We start from the raw sequence: 18,742 nt of genomic DNA on the forward strand, positions 1-18,742 counted from the left end.
AGAGTGCATTATCAAAATTACAAGGTAATGTTGTTGTTACTGACATCATCTGGTCTAAGTGCACTTTGCTTGTTATAAAAACCTTCTTTAGCTATTACACTTTTAGCATCACCCGAACATTTTAACATTGTTCTTTACATAATGTCTTTCTGTTTATTTTGACTACATTATGTAACATGGTCATATTTAGAAGTAATTTATTGAACTACATTATACATAGTTTTCCCTAATTTATATATTTGAGCCATTATTGTTGTGGCCATTTGTTAGAGACACCAATGTTTTTTTAAACCATTTTAGGCCAAATCTGATTTGTTCTGAACAGTAGGGTTTATGGTCTTTACCTTGGTTTGGCTTCTTTACTTAATTTAACTCTGGCTCTGGTCTTTACGTCCAGTTCTAGCTTTACTCTGAGTGCAGAATTTTACAACCAGCTGTAAAGAAAGAAAATCAAACTCAAAGTCAAATTTAACTTTATTGTCAAATATGTCTTACATACAGGATATATGGCAGATTGTAATTGCAGCCCTCTCAGACCCATGGTGCAAAATGGCAGAAGAATATAAGTAGAGGAGATATTTACAAGTGGAAGGGAAATAAACTAACAATATATGTACAAAGTACAAAGAAACACACTTGTGAGAATATATACTAAAAAAATGTGCTGTGACATTACTCAGTAATTATAGACTGGATGAACAATAAGTGGTGAATCAATAAAGACGGTAATGACTTAGCTTATTTGGTTGAGGGTGAGGTACTACATGGGATAGTGCAGTATGTTAATGAGGATCCACAGTCTTTTTTTATTTTATTCATATATTGCAAATAATTGAGCACAAATGAGTAGAAGGTGTAGAGCAGGGTCAGTGCATGCAGGGAACAGAGGAGATGGGAAGGGGAGAGCAGAGACTGTGTGTGTGAGATGGGGAGGATAGGAGGGGCACATTAGAGTCTGTGTGTGACAGAGGGGTGAGCGAGGGCAGAGCAGGTAGGGAGTTGAGTCTCCTCCTGGTGGATACTGTCTTTGAGCCTGCTGGTTCTGGCTCGGAAATTCTGCAGTCTCCTACCCGATGGCAGTAGGCCGAAGAGGTTGTAAGCTGAGTGGGAGGGGCCACCTGCAATCTTGATGGACTTGTGGGTGAGGCAGGTGTTGTAGATGTTCTAAATAGAGGGGAGAGAGGCACCGATGATCCTCTCAGCTGCTCTCACGATGTGTTGTAGGGTCTTGTGGCAAGACATGGTGCAGGCACCATACCACACAGTGATGCAGTTGGTCAGGATGCTCTCCATGGCGCCCTTATAGAAGGTCTGCATTATGGGGGCCAGTGCTCTTGCTTGCAAGTATAGGCGGTGTTGGGCTTTTTTGGCCAGCGATGTGGTGTTGATTGTCTAGGAGGTCTTCAGAGATGTGCACTCCCAGGAACTTGGTGCTGCTCACCAGCGTGCACCCAGCACACCAGGGGAGTCTGCTGGGTGTGTTGGGTCCACAACAATCTCCTTTGTCTTTTCCACGTTCAGGCAGAGATTGTTGTGTTTGCACCACAAGGCCAGACGGCTAACCTCACTCCTATACATAGTCTCACCTATACATAGCCTATTGCCTCACAGTTGTATTGCTGTGGTTGCATTGTTAACATTGCTATTCATTTTATTATGCTGTTTTGTATTGTTTTATATATGTTTTAATAAAGAATGTTTTTTTATGGTTGGTTAGTGTTGTATTTAGTTGGGAGCGAATAAATGAACAAATGAATAAACAAATGGTCCTTGGCATTGATTACTTCCTTTTATTGATCAAAATGACTTAACAGATAAAGTTCACCTTATTGTCTATTTTCCTCATTGTTCTTCGTGCAGGCGGCTATGTATTAAGCAGTTTAGAATCCATAAAGAATAGAATCCATTTGGCCCACTTTAGAAGACTTTTGGGAGAATTCCTCTCTATCGGTAATGTTAAGCAAAACCATGAAAGGAGCCGAGTTGCCGAAAGTGTTGACATCAATCAGCTAATCGATTGGTTTAGCACGATCACGTGTCGAACTGTGCCACCGCTCACGAACCAAAATCTTATTACGCCTTGAAGAAACTAGTTCGGCATAAAATGACTCGCCATAAAAAATGGGCAGGATTTTATTGTGACAAACTTTTTTTTTTACGTAACTCGTTTTTTTTATGAAGTTAAGTTTGTGTAGTTTGCAGATGTCAGAGCAAGATGAAACGAAAATAGAGTTCACCTTATGGCCTAATAAGTGTCTTTTGTCTTTAGGTGGGTGAGGGCTGAGTGAAGGGCAGTAGAACGGTTGGACCGGTAGGCAAAATGAAAGAGATCCAAGGCTGGTGGGAGGGCAGATTTGATGTGCTGCATGACTAGCCACTCAAAGCACTTTATTATGATGGGGTGAGTGCGACCGGGCGGTAGTCATTGAAGCCAGAGGGAGATGAAGTCTTTGGGACTGGGTTGATGGTGGTAGCTTTGAGGCACTTGGGAACAACACCCTGGCTCAGTGAGCTGTTGAAGATGTCTGTAAGGACACGGCGCAGTCTCTCACGCTGTTGGTGGATAGCGTCAGAACCTGGTCGCCGGGTTGGAGACTTCTGTGCCAGGGTGTAGTTGTCTGCCTCAAAGCGAGCAAAGAGAGTTCAGTTAGTTCAGCAGAGAGGTGGAGTTGTCGCAGGTCTGCGATGAAGGCTTGTAGTACGTGATGGTCTGGATCCCTTGCCACAGGTTCCTGGTGTCTCTGCTGTCACTGAAGTGATTGAAGATCCTCTTAGAGTTATGTCTCTTGGCCTCTCTGGTGCCTTGTGACATATTGGCCCTGGCTGTTTTCAGGCTCACCGCATCCCCGGCTCGAAATGCAGAATTTCGAGCCCTCAGGAGCCTGCGGACCTCCCCTGTGAGCAGTGACTTCTGATATGCCTGAATGGATATGGTTCTGGTGACTGTAATGCCGTCGATGCACTTGTGCATGTAGGCAGTTACAGTCTCTGTATACTCCTGGAGGTCAGTGATATTGTTGTGTGTGGCTGCCTGTCTGAACATGCTCCAGACTGTGGTGGAAACAGTCCTGGTGTGCCTCTGACGACCCCTCAGGCCACACCCCTGTTTCTTTCCTGGTTTGGTTGTTTTGACCAGTGGTCTGTATGCCGGTGTTAGCATAACAGTGGTGTGGTCTGAAGACCCTAGATGGGGGAAAAAAAGAGAAAGGGCTTTGTAAGAGCCTTTATGTCCTTTTATGTGGCACAACTAATGTTTCTCAAAAAACCTAACTCCAAAAGTCACATTTGGAACTATTTTGGTCTTAAGCAAGGCACAAACAATAAAGCAGTAGACGATGGCCGTCCATTGTGCAGGCTCTGCCACCAAGCTATAAGAGCCAAAAGAGGGAACACATTCAACCTCATAAAACATCTGCAGTGTCATCACCCAGATTTGTTCATTATATGTAGAATACCAGGTTAGTATGCCCTGTTTATGTTCTCATTGGCTAATATTAGGGCTATATGCTCCGTGTATAGGCTGAGGAATGAAGAGTTAAAGAATGTCAAAATACAAAGAACCTAGAAAATGCATAAAAATATAGTTTTCACATGTAATCAGTTTCTGTTAATTCTATTTTGTCCTATATGGTTTATTATGTTAGAGAAGAAGTATTATTGTCAAATAGATTTTTTTAAAGGCCAGTGGATCTGTTTGTTTTTGTTTTTTATTTTCAATTTTAAGTTTTTAATAAATGTTATTCATAAAAATATTTATTTCAGTCCAATTCTTTGCCAGTATTATGTTTATGATCCACCAAACAACATTATGAGTAATTAATAAGTATACCTTGTACAAATACATTGCAGTTCATAAATATAATAATAATAATTATAAAGGCAGCAGTATCGCGATAATACCCGGAACCGTGATACTTTGTCTGGTATAGTATCGTGGTTACTCATTTTGGTATCATGACAACTTTAGCAGTGAAGAAGAAGTAAAAGCAGTGGGTTTATTTACCTAAGAAGGATGAAATGATAAAAGAGTATGACGGTGAGCAGTGGGAGAAACAAACAAGGTTGGAGTTCAGGCTGTATACCATACATATACAGAACAAATAAACATACATATCCCTTACCAAAAATATATAACTAATATATATAGATTTTTGTCACACCTAATGAGACCTAATATTTGTCTCTTGGTAATGGTAATATATCAATCGCACCTTGCCTTTTTTTAGTTAACAAGCCTTCTAATAGAGTTTCTTTAGGATAATGTTTCACAACACCAGAATATTACTGCATTGCACTGGAGCAGGGTATGTCAAACAATCCTTGTGATCAGAGATTATCATTGGGAAGAAAATCATTGTGTGGATTTATTTACCAAAACCTACAGGGGTTGGACAATGAAACTGAAACACTGGCCAATCTAGTGTTGGAGGTTTAATGGTAACCATTTGACGAGTCAGGTGGCCAAACTTCATTGATTGCATATTGCACCAATAGGAGCATAGTGTGAAGGATCAATTAGCAGAATAATACACAGTTTTGCTTAAAATATTGCACTGCAATGCACACAACATTATGGGTGACATATGAGAGTTCAAAAGAGGACAAATTGTTGGTGCACGTCTTGCTGGCTCATCTGCGATCATAGTATCCAGGATAATGTCAGCATACCACCAAGAAGGACGAATCATATCCAACAGGAGTAACTGTGGACGCAAGAGAAAGCTGCCTGAAAGGGATGTCTGGGTGCTAACTCGGATTCTATCCAAAAAACATAAAACCACAGCTGCCCAACTCACTGCAGAATTAAATGTGCACCTCAACTTTCCTGCTTCCACCAACAACTGTCTGTCGGGAGCTTCCAGGGTCAATATACATGACTGGGCTGCTATAGCCAAACCTTTGGTCACCAGGCGTTTCAGTTTCATTGTCCAGCCCCTGTAGAGCTTAACATTTCTACATTGGAATTTCATTTTTAATTTTATTACAAGCTGTATTTCTTCCACTGAAAATGTAGTCAGTTTCTGTCTGGCAGCTGTGTGGAAGATCTCCCTGTCTCCTCTGACTGGTGCTTTCAGCCCACACAGTCCATATGTGTGTGCATAACTTGCCCACGCACATTTGGCCACTGCAGATTAAGAAGACATACTGTACAGTGTCTGGGTATACTGTGTCTACCTGAAATGAACACCACTGAATCAACAGTGGGGTTTTAGGAATTATTTTTTTAGGTGGTGGCCACCTAGGGAAGTCTATTTGATTGTTCTACCTGTCACACAAAAAAAGTCAAATTACAGTGAATGAAATAACGTTTTCAGAAAGAATTGTAAGAAGTGTAATTGGATACTTTTCCATGGTACACCTGATGATCTCTCAGTGTTTGGTAATCACTGGATTAAAGAGCCATTTAAAGACATGTACTGATAATATTATGGTTGTCCCTACACAGCATTGGCAGTTAGCATTTCTGGCATTCCTAACTAAAACATCTTTTTTAACCAAGACTTAAACTCTCTCTAATGTTGTTTCTCATCCAGAGGATGTTTTTCTAATCACGGTGTTTTATTAAAAACATTTTTCTTGACATTTAAATATTATTCACAGTGGACCGTGTGACTAACACACCTTGAAAGACTTGTTGTTTTAAATACTGCTACATTTAATTCAACCTCATTTGTCATCTGCAGAAGAAATCTGTTGTGTTACTGACATCTGTGCAGAAAATGTAATACAATTTTCCCTTATCCCCGCATGCTACTGCTTGCTCATTAGGACTCGTGTGCTGGAAAATTTCAGTGAGACTCTAATTTGTTGAGGCTGTAGGTAGGGATTGTGGGAGATTGATTTAGCTGTCACATCATGGCACTGCCAGTGTTAGTGATGTGTTCTGTTCTGGGGGGATTGGGGGGCTGATGTATGCTCAGAGGCCAGTAGGCCAAGGCCCGGGGGCTGACTGCCTCAGCTGCGGTGACGGACGACTGGCAGGCAGCTCGTTAAAAGTGGTCCATCATTGCCACAAGGTGAGAAGGACCAGCAGTGTCTGGACACAATAGTCACACTGCATGTGCTATGGTACCCAATGTCTGTCCAAGAAATGCAGCAGATATAAAAGTGAATATGTCACAAATGAACCAATAAGGTGCTCAGGATTTAGGACATCTGCAGAATGTTTAGGTCACATGGTCACAGCTTATATCAAAATGGTGGTTATCATAATGTTTAAATGGTTCTGCTTGTGCTAAAAGAAAGACAACAAATTCTACCAACATGACCTAAATCTATTTCCCCTGCCAGTTTATCAGACTCTCTGACTGCCCCCTTTTTCCCATCAACATGTGGAAAGAAATGTCAGAGGGAAGTACAGCCAATAATCTTTATCACCCTTAAATAGAAGTTGAAATCAGCTGTGGATTTTTCACTAACGATAACCCAAGAAACATGAATGAATGAATGTTGTGGAGGACACATACTGGGTCCGCTGTGTTGAGTAGACAGAGTGGCTCACACATGAAGAAACAGCTAAAACTAACTTTTGCATCCTTTGTTAATTTTCTCTTACAATGTGTGTGTGTGTGTGTGTGTGTGTGTTTACAATTTAGGTTAATAAAGAAAAAGAAGAACTTGAATAGTCAGAATTGATTTTTGATCATTTTTTTTCACACCCAGTCGCCTACATTGCAGCCCAAATAAATGTGCAGCCACCATATTTGTAGCATAATTAAATTGCTTGCGTTATTTTGTTAGAACACATGTTGGAAAGTCAGCTACATCAATGTCCAATTTGCAATTTACTAATTAACCCTATAACGCCAAACGTATCATATTTGATACATGAGTTTTACAGCCCTCCACATGATACCATGATACATACTACATTCCATGATACATGCAGTATGCATTAATCCCTCATTAGCGGGCCTTCCAGTGACACTACAAGATTGTCATTACTCAGGATTTGGACACAGGTGGTAATTTGAACAAGAACTTTGCCAAGTTTGAAAAGGTTAAGATGAGAAAAACATTACATTTTTTAATAAAACATCAATAGGAATAGTTACTGGGTTGATGCAATGTGAAAATACCTAAAATTTCATGATTTATGTTTTAGTAAAACCGTGTTGAAAATCTATTTTTCTTTCAGCTTTGTCCCTTTATCAGGGGTTGCAATAGCAAATAATTGATGTCCATCTTTCCCTGTTCTCTGCATCTTCTACTCTGACTCTACTATCTATCTGCATGTCCTCCCTCACTGCATCCATATATCTCCTCTTTGGCCTTCCTCTCTTTCTTCTACCTGGTAGCTTCATCTCAAACATTCTTCTAACAATGTATCCACTGTCCCTCCTCTGCACATGTCCAAACCATCTCAATCTGGCTTCTCTAGCTTTTTCTCCAAACCTTCCTGTCTGTGTTGTCCCTCTAATGACCTCATTCCTGAGTCTGTCCATTCTTGTCACTCCTAAAGAGAATCTTAGCATCTTTAACTCTGCCACCTCCAGCTCCTCCTCCTGTCTTCTGCCTATTGCTACTGTCTCTAAACCATACATCATGGCTGGTCTCACCACTGTCCTGTAAACCTTTCCCTTCACCTTAGCTGACACTCTTCTGTCACAGATCACTCCTGACACTTTTCTCCAGCTGTTCCATCCTGCCTGTACTCTATTCTTCACCTCTCTTCCACAGTCTCCGCTGCTCTGAACAGTTGATCCTAAGTACCTAAACTCCTGCACCTTCACCACCTCTGCTCCTTGTAGCCTCACTATTTCACTGTTCTGCCTTTCGTTTACACACATGTACTCTGTCTTGCTGCGACTGACCTTCATTCCTCTTCTTTCTAGTGCAAACCTCCACCTCTCTAGGTTCTCTTCTAGCTGCTGCCTACTCTCACTACAGATCACAATGTCATCTGCAAACATCATAGTCCATGGGGACTCCTGTCTGACCTCATCTGTCAATCTGTCCATCACCACAGCAAACAAGAAGGGGCTCAGGGCCGATCCTTGATGTAGTCCCACCTCCACTTTGAAGTCTTCTGTCCTCCCAACAGCGCACCTCACTACTGTTGTACTATTCTCATACATGTCCTGCACCAAACTAACATACTTCTCTGCCACTCCTGACTTCCTCATACAAAACCACAATTCCTCCCTTGGCACTTTGTCATATGCCTTTTCTAGATCTACAAATACACAATGCAGCTCCTTCTGACCTTCCCTGTACTTCTCCATCAACATCCTCAAGGCAAATATTGCATCTGTGGTACTCTTCCTAGGCATGAAACCATACTGTTGTTCACAAATCTCCACTTCCTGCCTCAACCTAGCTTCAACTACTCTTTCCTAAATCTTCATTGTATGGCTCATCAACTTTATCCCTCTGTAGTTGTTACAACTCTGTGCATCACCCTTCTTATGAATTGGCACCAGAACACTTTTTCTCCACTCATCAGGCATCTTGCCAGTCTCTAAAATTCTGTTAAACAAACCAGTCAGGAAATTTACTGCCACTTCTCCTAAACACTTCCATACTTCCACTGGTATGTCATCAGGACCAACTGACTTTCCACTCTTCATCCTCTTCAGGGCTTTTCTAACTTCATCCTTTCTAACCTGATCTACCTTCTTCCTACTAGTCTCTGGCTCCTCGTTTCTACTTTCCCTTTCATTTTCCTCATTTAACAACTCCTCAAAGTATTCCTTCCATCTTCTCAGCACACTTTCCTCACTTGTGATCACATTCCCCTCTCTGTCCTTAATCAACCTCACCTGCTGCACATCCTTCCCAGCTTGATTTCTCTGTCTCGCCAATCTATACAACTCCTTTTCTCCTTCCTTTGTTTCCAAACTCTCATACAACTCCTCATATGCCTTTTGTTTGGCCTTGGCCACTTCCCTCTTCACCTCCCTTGTCCTCTCTTTGTACTCCAGTCTGTTCTCTTCTGTTCTGTCACTGTCCCATCTCTTCTTCGCTAATCTCTTTCTCTGCACACTCTCCTGGATCTCCTCATTCCACCACCAGGTCTCTTTGTCCTCCTTTCTCTGCCCAGAGGACATACCTAGCACCTTCCTACCTGTCTCCCTCATCACTGCAGCTGTAGTCTCCCAATCATCTGGGAATATCTCAACACTACCCAGAACTGCCCTTACTTCCTTCCTGAAGTCTTCACAACATGTCTCTTTCCTTAGTTTCCACCACTTGATCTTCTGCTCTGTCTTCACTCTCTTCCTTTTTGTCACCTCCATCGTCATTTTACACACTACCATCCGATGTTGTTTGGCTACACTCTCACCTGCCACCACCTTACAGTCTCTAATCTCCCTCAGATTACATCTTCTACATAGAATATAATCTATCTGTGTGGACCTGCCTCCACTCTTGTAAGTCACCCTATGTTCCTCTTTCTTTTGGAAATATGTGTTTACCACAGCCATTTCCATTCTCTTTGCAAAATCTACCACTGCCTGTCCTTCTACGTTTCTCTCCCTAACACCAAACCTGCCTATCACTTCCTCATCTCCTCTGTTCCCTTCCCCTACATGACCATTTAGGTCTGCTCCAATCACCACTCTCTCTCTCCTGGGGATACTCTCTACCATCCAATCTAGCTCCTTCCAGAACTTCTCCTTTTCTTCCAACTCACAGCCCACCTGTGGGGCATAACCACTAACAACATTAATCATCTCTCCTTCTACTTCTACCTTCACACACATCAACCTGTCTGACTCTCTTTTCACCTCTACCACATTTCTTACATATTCTTCCTTTAGGATCACCCCTACTCCATTTCTCTTCCCATCTGAACCATGATAAAACAGTTTGTAGCCTCCTCCAATGTTTCTAGCCTTACTGCCCTTCCACCTGGTCTCCTGCACACACAAAATATCTACTCTTCTTCTCTCCATCACATCAGCTATTTCTCTACTTTTCCCTGTCATTGTACCTACATTCAAAGTTCCAAACTTCAGACTAACACTTCTATTCTTCATCTTTTCTCTTTTTCTCCTAACCAAACGCCCTCCTCTTCTTCTCTGTCTCTGACTCTGTCTCTGACCAACAGTAGTCCAATTTCCATCAGTGCCCTGTTGGTCAACGGCACTGTTGGCGGTCGTTGTTAACCCGGGCCTCGACCGATCCGGTATAGAAATCGTTTTATTGATCTGCATATTTGATTTAGCTAAACGTTTTACGCCGGATGCCCTTCCTGACGCAACCCTCACCATTTATCCGGGCTTGGGACCGGCACTATAAACACGGCTTCGTGTACCCTAGTGGCTGGCTTAATTCAGGCCAAGACCATTGATGAGAAAACGAGAAAAGCTTTCTGGCCTTTAGAAAAAAAAACTGGTGATTTATTTTGTTGGTTATAAATATGATCTGAGCAGGACACGGTGTTCTTACAAATAGATTGGAATTTAGAGAAAAATTCTATTAAAATAAATTCCAGATCGAAATCAATCAAGGCATTTTTGTCTTTTACATTTTGAAATATTATTCACTCCCTCACCATCTTTGCACTCATGCCCGGTCCAACCGTCCATGCAGACCTTGGAGCCGCTGTGGTCACAGTTAAAATGGCCGAAGAAGTCGTCGCGGGACCGGCAGAACTTGTTACAGAACGGTCCGTAGTAGTTGGAGTCACAACGGAAGCGGAGACGATATTCCAGGCTGAGAATCCGCCCGTGGTGACGATACGTCTGCCACTGTTCACTGGGGTTCAACATGGAGGAGAGCAGAACTCGCTCAATCAACTGGCCTGAGAGGAGAGAGAGGGGAAGAATTAGATAGAGAAAAGTGATTAGAAGACAAAGAAGAAGAAGAAGAGGAAGAGGAAGAGGAAGAGGAAGAGGAAGAGGAAGAGGAAGAGGAAGAGGAAGAGGAAGAGGAAGAGGAAGAGGAAGAGGAAGAGGAAGAGGAAGAGGAAGAGGAAGAGGAAGAGGAAGAGGAAGAGGAAGAGGAAGAGGAAGAGGAATCTCCTTTATCGTCGTTGTACATTTGAAATGTGTCCTCTGCATTCAAACCATCAACTCATTCACTCAGCAATTTGGTACAACACACCACAACCAGTCATAGTGTATTAATACAGGTTTCAGTATCAAATATTGTTCACTGCTCTGTGAAATATATTTTTGTCAAGTTAAGAAACTCAGCAGCACGGAAGCAGGTAATTTAACTTTTTTAAGCTCCAGTGGGCCACGCAAAATGACTTGGCGGGCCGCATTTGGACCGCGGGCCCTGAGTTGGACACATATGATCTAAACCTTCTCTTTCATTTTTGTCACCATCCTTACGCTGATGACAGCACGTCATGAGGCCTTTACAGCCTCTCTAATGAAAACAAGAGCCCGCGGCCACAAACAGCACTAATGTGAACGACTGTTAACCCAAAATAATGGAGTGAAAACGATTAAAACCCATCGGAGAGTTCAGTGTTACTGCCGGTTCCCACAGCACCTGAGGGAACGTCACTTCCTTTCGTGCTATTCGTGTGTCACTGTTCCACAGAAGATATAATTTATATATAAATATATATTATACATATAAAAATATAATATAAATATATATGTATTATAAATATAAATATGTATAATATATACTTGTCACTCTGAATCAGTCAATTGTCATTTTATTGTATTTCATTCATTTTATATAACATCAAGCAACATACAGTCTTTTATTTTTTAAATTACATAATTTGGTAGATTTAGAGTAAAAAATTAGATATGTAACTCGCTGTATCATATTATATAATAATACATAATTATAAATATATATAATATATGTATAAATAAACAATATATATAATATAAATATATATATTATGTTCAGACTTCCACCCAGCCAGTTCTATTTGTGGATTTCTCATTACTGCATTATGGTAGCACTTTATATATTTGGAATTTGGAATTTGTTTTATTATGTTTTTGTTTGTTCAACAAACTCATATATGAAAAAATATATTTGACCAGTAAAGGGTCGAAGTTCAAAGAATTGGAATTTACGGTCAATTATTTAATGGTTTGGGTTTTATAGGATTAAAAAAAACAAACACTGGCATTCTTCCTTAAAAAACTATTTTACTCACCAATCAAACGGGGACATTTTCTCTAGGAGATTTATGACTTACTGATTTCTCACTGACACTGAATGAGCTGTACTTGGTTTATTGTTATTTTATTCAATTTTTGTAATATACAGTGTATTTATAAAGAAGTCATCAAAAATGTAATTTTGGTCTAAAATCAAACTTTTTTTAATCTCATTACTGGATACTGCTTGTTTCTCCATTGTCAATATGATGATAGACGACTCTTCAAAGTCATTAATGCCCTATTATCCAGAACAGAAACTTCTCATACAGCATAGGAAAACTGGTCTGCCACAAAAACACATAATGTTATGTAGAATGTAGATGATGTTATGGGTGAAAAACAGCTTTTTCTTGGTCCTTTATGCTGCAGCAAAGTCAAACATATGAAATTATGTCTTTGCTTTGTTTGTTGACAACCTATAGGCATTGACTTGAAAATGTTAAAATTGGAAAACACCAGCATGGTATTTAAGGCTTTCTATACTTGTTGTGCGCAGCAGCCTGACCTAATGTGGCTTCAATCATATTTCTAGCCGCATGTTGGTGTAGAGCCACATGAGCCACTGATGTATTCTGTTAGTAAAAATCCTTTTTGTTTTTTCTATTTAGAGAAGCTTATTTTGAGATAATTAACATTTAATTATTTCACTGTGACATGGTTTTTAAAACTGCATGCTTTGAGGATAAAAACTTTGGTTTTAATATCTTGCTGAGTGACAAACCTCCTCATTTATTTCCCATTTGCTGTCCAGCAGAGTGAGCCACTCAATTATAGACTGGGTTATCTATTGTCTCCCTAAATTACAATGTACACCACAGCTAAGAATTTGAATGCAGCCGGGGTCAGTGCTAAACCAGCAGGTGTCGTTTTTCGTTTCTAATTTCACACCCTAAGGCCTTTGGCTATAACAGTTTTTACCACATCCTGAGATAAAAGCTGTTTATCTTCATGCTTCTTTCAGCCTCAGCAGTAGGCGACCACCACCGTCACCACCTACATCAACTCTCATCATCATTCTGGATGTGGTTGAGTCACACTGAAGGAAAAACCAGTGAAGTGAAAGTGATTTATTAGACTACATACTAACATACACACTCTTACACACACATGTGCACAGTGAAGTCTTCTCTCTCTCTCTCTCTCTCTCCCCCACTCCCTCTCTCCCCCCACAGGCAGTAAAAAGTACCATGAGGAGAGCGTGTAAATGTCACGGAGTGTCCGGCAGCTGCAGCATCCAGACCTGCTGGATGCAGCTGGCGGCCTTCAGAGAAGATGGAAACTACCTGAAGAAGAAACACGAACAAGCGAAGAAGCTGGAGATGGACAAGAAGCCGGCCAGGAGCGGGAACAGGTGACCATAACCAAAGGCTTTCCCTCAGTGCTGGTTGACATGAACACATACATTTACATCCCCAAAAGTTTTTCTTCTAAAAGAACATGAACTTTTAGAAGACAGTTTCATCAGTTTCACATTCTTATTATTATTTTCCTTTTTGATACATTCAATCACTATAGGATCATTGTCTCTTCTATTGTTACATTTTAAAATAGATTTATAATCCTTAAAACAAAAATACATATTTACTGGCCATATAGACTGAGTCAGGTCTGTCTGTCTCCTTGCCCGCCCATCTGTTTTTCTTTGTTACTCTGTGTCGTCACACTTACCTGTGTCTTGTGATTCCTTGTTCATTAGTTTCACTTGTGTCAAGTGGTGCACTACCTCCCTGCTTCCTTCCGGGTTATTGCTTAGTGTACCTGGTTTGTGTTGATTGTTCTTAGTTTGGAAATCTTTGCTTCTTATCCTTTGACATCTGTGAGTTTCAGTTTTTAAGTTTGAACTACAATGAATAGACTTCCTGCCACTGATCCATGTCTCTCAAGTGCTGGATTTTGGCCCTACCTGTTTCCCTGTTACACTGCATGTGCCATTATGTCTGACAGGAATCAAAGTCATTCGATTAAAAAAAAAAAAAAGAAAAAAGAAAAAAAAAGTTGATCATTTTTGGAGAGTTGGTTTAAAACATCTCTAAAAATTCTCTAAACTACAGTTACTAGCAACATTTATTTATCACCCACTCTCTTGGAAATAAACTCCTTGTTTTTTATTGAAAAGCAGTTTCATGAGTTTGAAAGTGTGGTGTGGATTATATGCACAGCAGAGATGCTTTTTATTGCATCTGCCACTTTTGTGCATCATTTGATTTAAACTGAAGGGATTCTGAAGAATGACAGTCACATGTGATCTAGCCATAAATTAAAAAGCCACAGTTGAGTGTTTAAGTGTCTTGGCACAGTCCACAGTGATGGTACTTTTCCTCAGGGCCATTTTGTTTATATTGTAGTATAAAAATATACACTCCACCTGGTCCAGATGTAAACCTACCAAAATTGATGTATTTAAAAAAAAATACTCATGCTGTGACAAGGTAATTCCGCTCTGTTAATTATTGATATTACTCTGTATGTTTATCAACCCTTGAGACACTCCGCTGATACACACTGAACACACAGGAGCAGTCAACTACACAAACCACAGCCCTGCTACAGGCTGGAATCAAACTGTCAGTCCTGCAATTTAATCACTAATCCATAGGCAACCCCCGGGCTCCTAGTACTACAGCACGTGATGTGACGCTTTGTAATAGTGTACTATGTAAATGATACATTCACAAGCTGCTAACACATTTTCATCAGCCATTTACTGCCACTGTTCACTTTGTGAACTTTGATGGGTTAAATGCAGAGGTCACATTTGGTTGTGTGCAGTGGTGTGCTGTGTCACAATGACAAGGAGTTCACTTTCCTTTTCCTTTATAACTCCACAACATCTGCATTAGACAAAGATACAAACAGTGTGAACCACATACATCTCCCTGCTGTCATTTGTAAGTTGTGTAGGACATGTTCTGTTAATTGAGACAACTGGATTATCTTCTAAGTAAAGCTTTTGTTCTCCTATGACAGTTGAAAGCAACAATTATGCTGAACTAATGGGAGACAACAGAAATATTCCACATTCTCTGGTTGTAATATAAATAGAGAGATTTGTTGTGTTTGTCACTGACGGAAAGACATGAAGAAGAATACTCTCTGATTCAAGGGAAACTACAGTGAAACACATGAAAAGGCTTTTATCTTTGTATGAACATTTGTATGCAGTACAGAGAATATCACACATGTGAGTATTGGGACTATATGAAAGCTCATATTTTTCTCTTCTTTCTGCTTTTCAATCAGAATGCTCTGGACCACTGGGCATGGAGGGCGGGATAATCTCCAACCAACAGATAACAGCCTCTTCCACCCACCGCGCTCTCTTTGGGTTGCAGAAGTGGTACCCGTACTTTGCACGCCTCAACAAGAAGGGACTGGTCAATGCCTGGACCGCTGCGGAAAATGACAGATGGCCATGGATCCAGGTAACAAACAAGACAGGACGGGGTAGGCACACAAAGCTGGAGCCGAGCCGGGCAAACACAGAATCTAGAATACAGTTAGCCCAAGATGTAGAGAAATTCTACAATCATTTTATTATTTTCAATAGCCACTTTAGAATGATAGTAAAACTGGGTTTATTAAATTTTCCAATATCACAAGGCAAAAAAAAAAAAACAACAAACAAACATAAAGAAACAGGGCTAATGCTTGTTTTAGTTACAGATGTAAAAGCAATGACTCACAAGCTGGTAAAAAAGAGTTACAGAAGTGTAAGCTTGGCTCCAACAGATGCAGGTGTATTCAAGTGTGACAGTGTGAAAGGGTTCTTCTGTTGTAACCCAGCAGCTGAAAACACAGCTGACTGCTGCCAAAATCTGCATTAAGGGGTTACTTAGCAACACATTTTTACACTCGAATGCAACTATTCAGTGAAAGTAAAGGTTCCCTGGCAACCAAAATAATAGTACACACTAATGCATATTTAAAATAAACTCTTACCACTGAAAATCCTGTTGTGCAAATCAAGCTGCAGTTAAGGGTTTTAGTTCCAAAATTATACAACACCCAACAGTCACATTACCGACTGGTGGTATTGGTAATTATTGATATTGAATTAAGCTGAGCCTCTTTTAATTTATTGCTATTAATCTTAATGAAGCAATTTTGGTTAATAATTGCAAAATGCTCAAAAGGGCAACAAGTTAAAAGCAGGACGATCGTAAAGTGGTTAAAAATATCATAAAGTCACCACTGAGGAATTGTGAAAGCACCATACAATATATTTAAAGGTGGTAGAAGAGAACCGGAGAAAGAAAGAACTAAAAAAAAATCACTAATGGCTTAGCTTTTGAAATAGATCTTCCAACGCCTCAGGCCCACAACAGCAAAAGGCTTTGAGTATGAGTTTTTAATTTAGGTTTTAGAAGGATTTAAGACTCCTTTCTCAGCATTTCGCTCTGGTTGAACCTTTGTTAAAGGTCACCGGAGCTAGTGAAATACTCTGAATTGATCTTTGAAGTTGTTTGGAAAGTGCTAGAAACAGTGGAGTACCATAAACCATTTTTTAATAAGAACTTGTTTTTTTTCTTCTTCTAAATATACCACCTGTGATAAGGCTGCAGTGGTGTGTGATGTAAATAAGCCTGCAACAAACACCATATAATGTGGGTCTCTTTGGGCAAATACAGGCTGGAAATGCACTGGTTACATTTTTTTTGGCCAATTCACTTTCTGATTATTTTGGTAAATGTGACTTACTACTACCAACGTTTGCCAAGTCCAATTTTCTTTATATACAATATACAAAAAGTAAAATGTTTTTCCAGTGCTGTTTTCCCCCTTACAACAACTTGTAAAGAAAAGGTTTTGTCAAACTGCACTCAGTCACAGGTTTTTGATTTAGTTCAACAACTGCCCAAATAAAGTCTTTGGAGACAGAGAATGAGGTACAAATTAAAAATGGGTTCCTGTGCACTTAACAAGGCTTGTGAATGTGGGCAATCTGGTGTCTCCCATGAGAAAAATCATCATGTACATTAAACTGTTCTAATTGTCCAATCAGCGGGCTGCTAACATAGCATAGCATGACTCAAAATAGTTCCAGGAATGCTATTTCAGAATTAGCCTCTTCAACTGGGCAGGTTCAGGTAGATGATGGTGTTGGATTAGGTTTGTGGTTCCAAACCTTGTCATTTGTCAGGGCAGATGGTGAAAATGGTTCAATTCCAATCATCAGACCAGTTAATTGTTAAATCTCTACATTTTTCTTATTTTGTTTGACTTTCCTCTTTCCTGTACTGGATCACTGTCCTGCTACTAGTTCTTGCTAAGGATATGAACCATTAGGTGTTCAAATCTTTACATTTTCTAAATCCCTGCACCTGTTTCTGGATTTGCTTAAATAAAAATAATAGGACTTGAGACCTAAAAAGACCATTCCTTCCCTGCAGATATGTACTCTCCTGGGTAAGAGCATAGACTCACTCATTTTTCAGGTTTGTGTTGATTGGTCCAGCTGCAAGGTTCACCCCAGGTGTAACTCAGTCCCAGATGGTATAAATAGATTATAAAATATAAAATGTGTATTTAAGTGATGTATATTTCAAACATTTATGCAGCTGTCACAAAATATAGGTCTTACTCCCTTTGATGAATTCTGTTTTGTTAAATGGTAAAATATTAGTCTAATGAAAAAATTTTAAAATATAAAATACCGTACATATAAAAATACATATAAAATGTATACATACATATACATACATATATTACATAACTGACTGTGAGACTGAGACAGATGTAAAAAATACTATAGAAAATATAAAGCAGTTAAAAATTAAAGACTGAATTGAACAAGTAGTCGAGGAATGGACCAATTGCAACATGGCACATGGAGATGGTTTAGAGAAAGGGACATAGAACACTGTTTGACTTTAATGACGCCACATGGGATGTTGCACAGTAGACTTTAGGCACTGTGTGTGTTTCACAACAAGGCCCAGATAATTAGGATGTGATTACAGACGTGTACTGCTCTGTGTGTGTGTGTGTATGTTTTGTTGAAGATGTTAAAGATGTGGTGATATGCTTTTTCAGCTCAGGCCAGAGCGATGCAACATGTTGTTTGCATGTGAAATCGGTTTCACTGACAGATGACAAATGTATGAGGGGCAGAGTTGAAATGTTTATGTTTTTAGATTTTGTCTGATTCTGTGCATGGTGCTACATGTCAGTGTCATCGCTCCCCTCCACAAACCTTCACTTATGAATCAAACATTACATCATCATACTTTGAATAATACATCAACATGTTGTAGCTAAGACATTTGAACCATGTAGATGTGTTTGTGTGTGAACTCATCACATCTCACACACCTTTGCGCTGCAGCTGTATCAGTTTTCTTTGGCCCAGCTGCCACCAGTTCACACGTTAAATTGCATTTGAACCCCTCAGGGAAATATGCTCCTGCTCTGGCCAATGTCAGCTCTCACTGTCGGCTGTGTTGAAACAATGGAACAACTAAAATCAGTGATGGAGGCCCAGGCATCCTTGGATTAATAAATATGGGCGAAATAGTTAATTACAGTACATGAGGCCATAAGGCAAATCTTTGCTTCTCTGCTGTTATGTGTCGTAAACATCAGGGATCACAAACTCCCTGCTTGGAAGGCACTTGTGGACTGTGAAAATGTTTAAATTTCATAACAATTAAAAATAT

The 18,742-nt window shown here is 40.0% G+C and overlaps 1 protein-coding gene across 4 annotated transcripts in view; it reads left to right on the forward strand.

Annotated features, from left to right (window-relative positions):
• The window catches only part of LOC103398856 (EGF-like repeat and discoidin I-like domain-containing protein 3), a 116,925-nt gene that overhangs the window by 60,555 nt on the left and 37,628 nt on the right, over positions 1-18,742 (forward strand). For all 4 annotated transcript variants that reach the window (XM_017030947.2, XM_008337605.3, XM_008337604.3 and 1 more), the window contains one exon: positions 15,327-15,508. In XM_017030947.2, coding sequence (XP_016886436.1) covers positions 15,327-15,508 — 182 coding nt within the window. The remainder of the gene's footprint in view (positions 1-15,326; positions 15,509-18,742) is intronic.

This window comes from Cynoglossus semilaevis, unplaced genomic scaffold, assembly GCF_000523025.1.
Source record: "Cynoglossus semilaevis isolate Cse_v1.0 unplaced genomic scaffold, Cse_v1.0 scaffold261, whole genome shotgun sequence".
NCBI lineage: Eukaryota > Metazoa > Chordata > Actinopteri > Pleuronectiformes > Cynoglossidae > Cynoglossus > Cynoglossus semilaevis.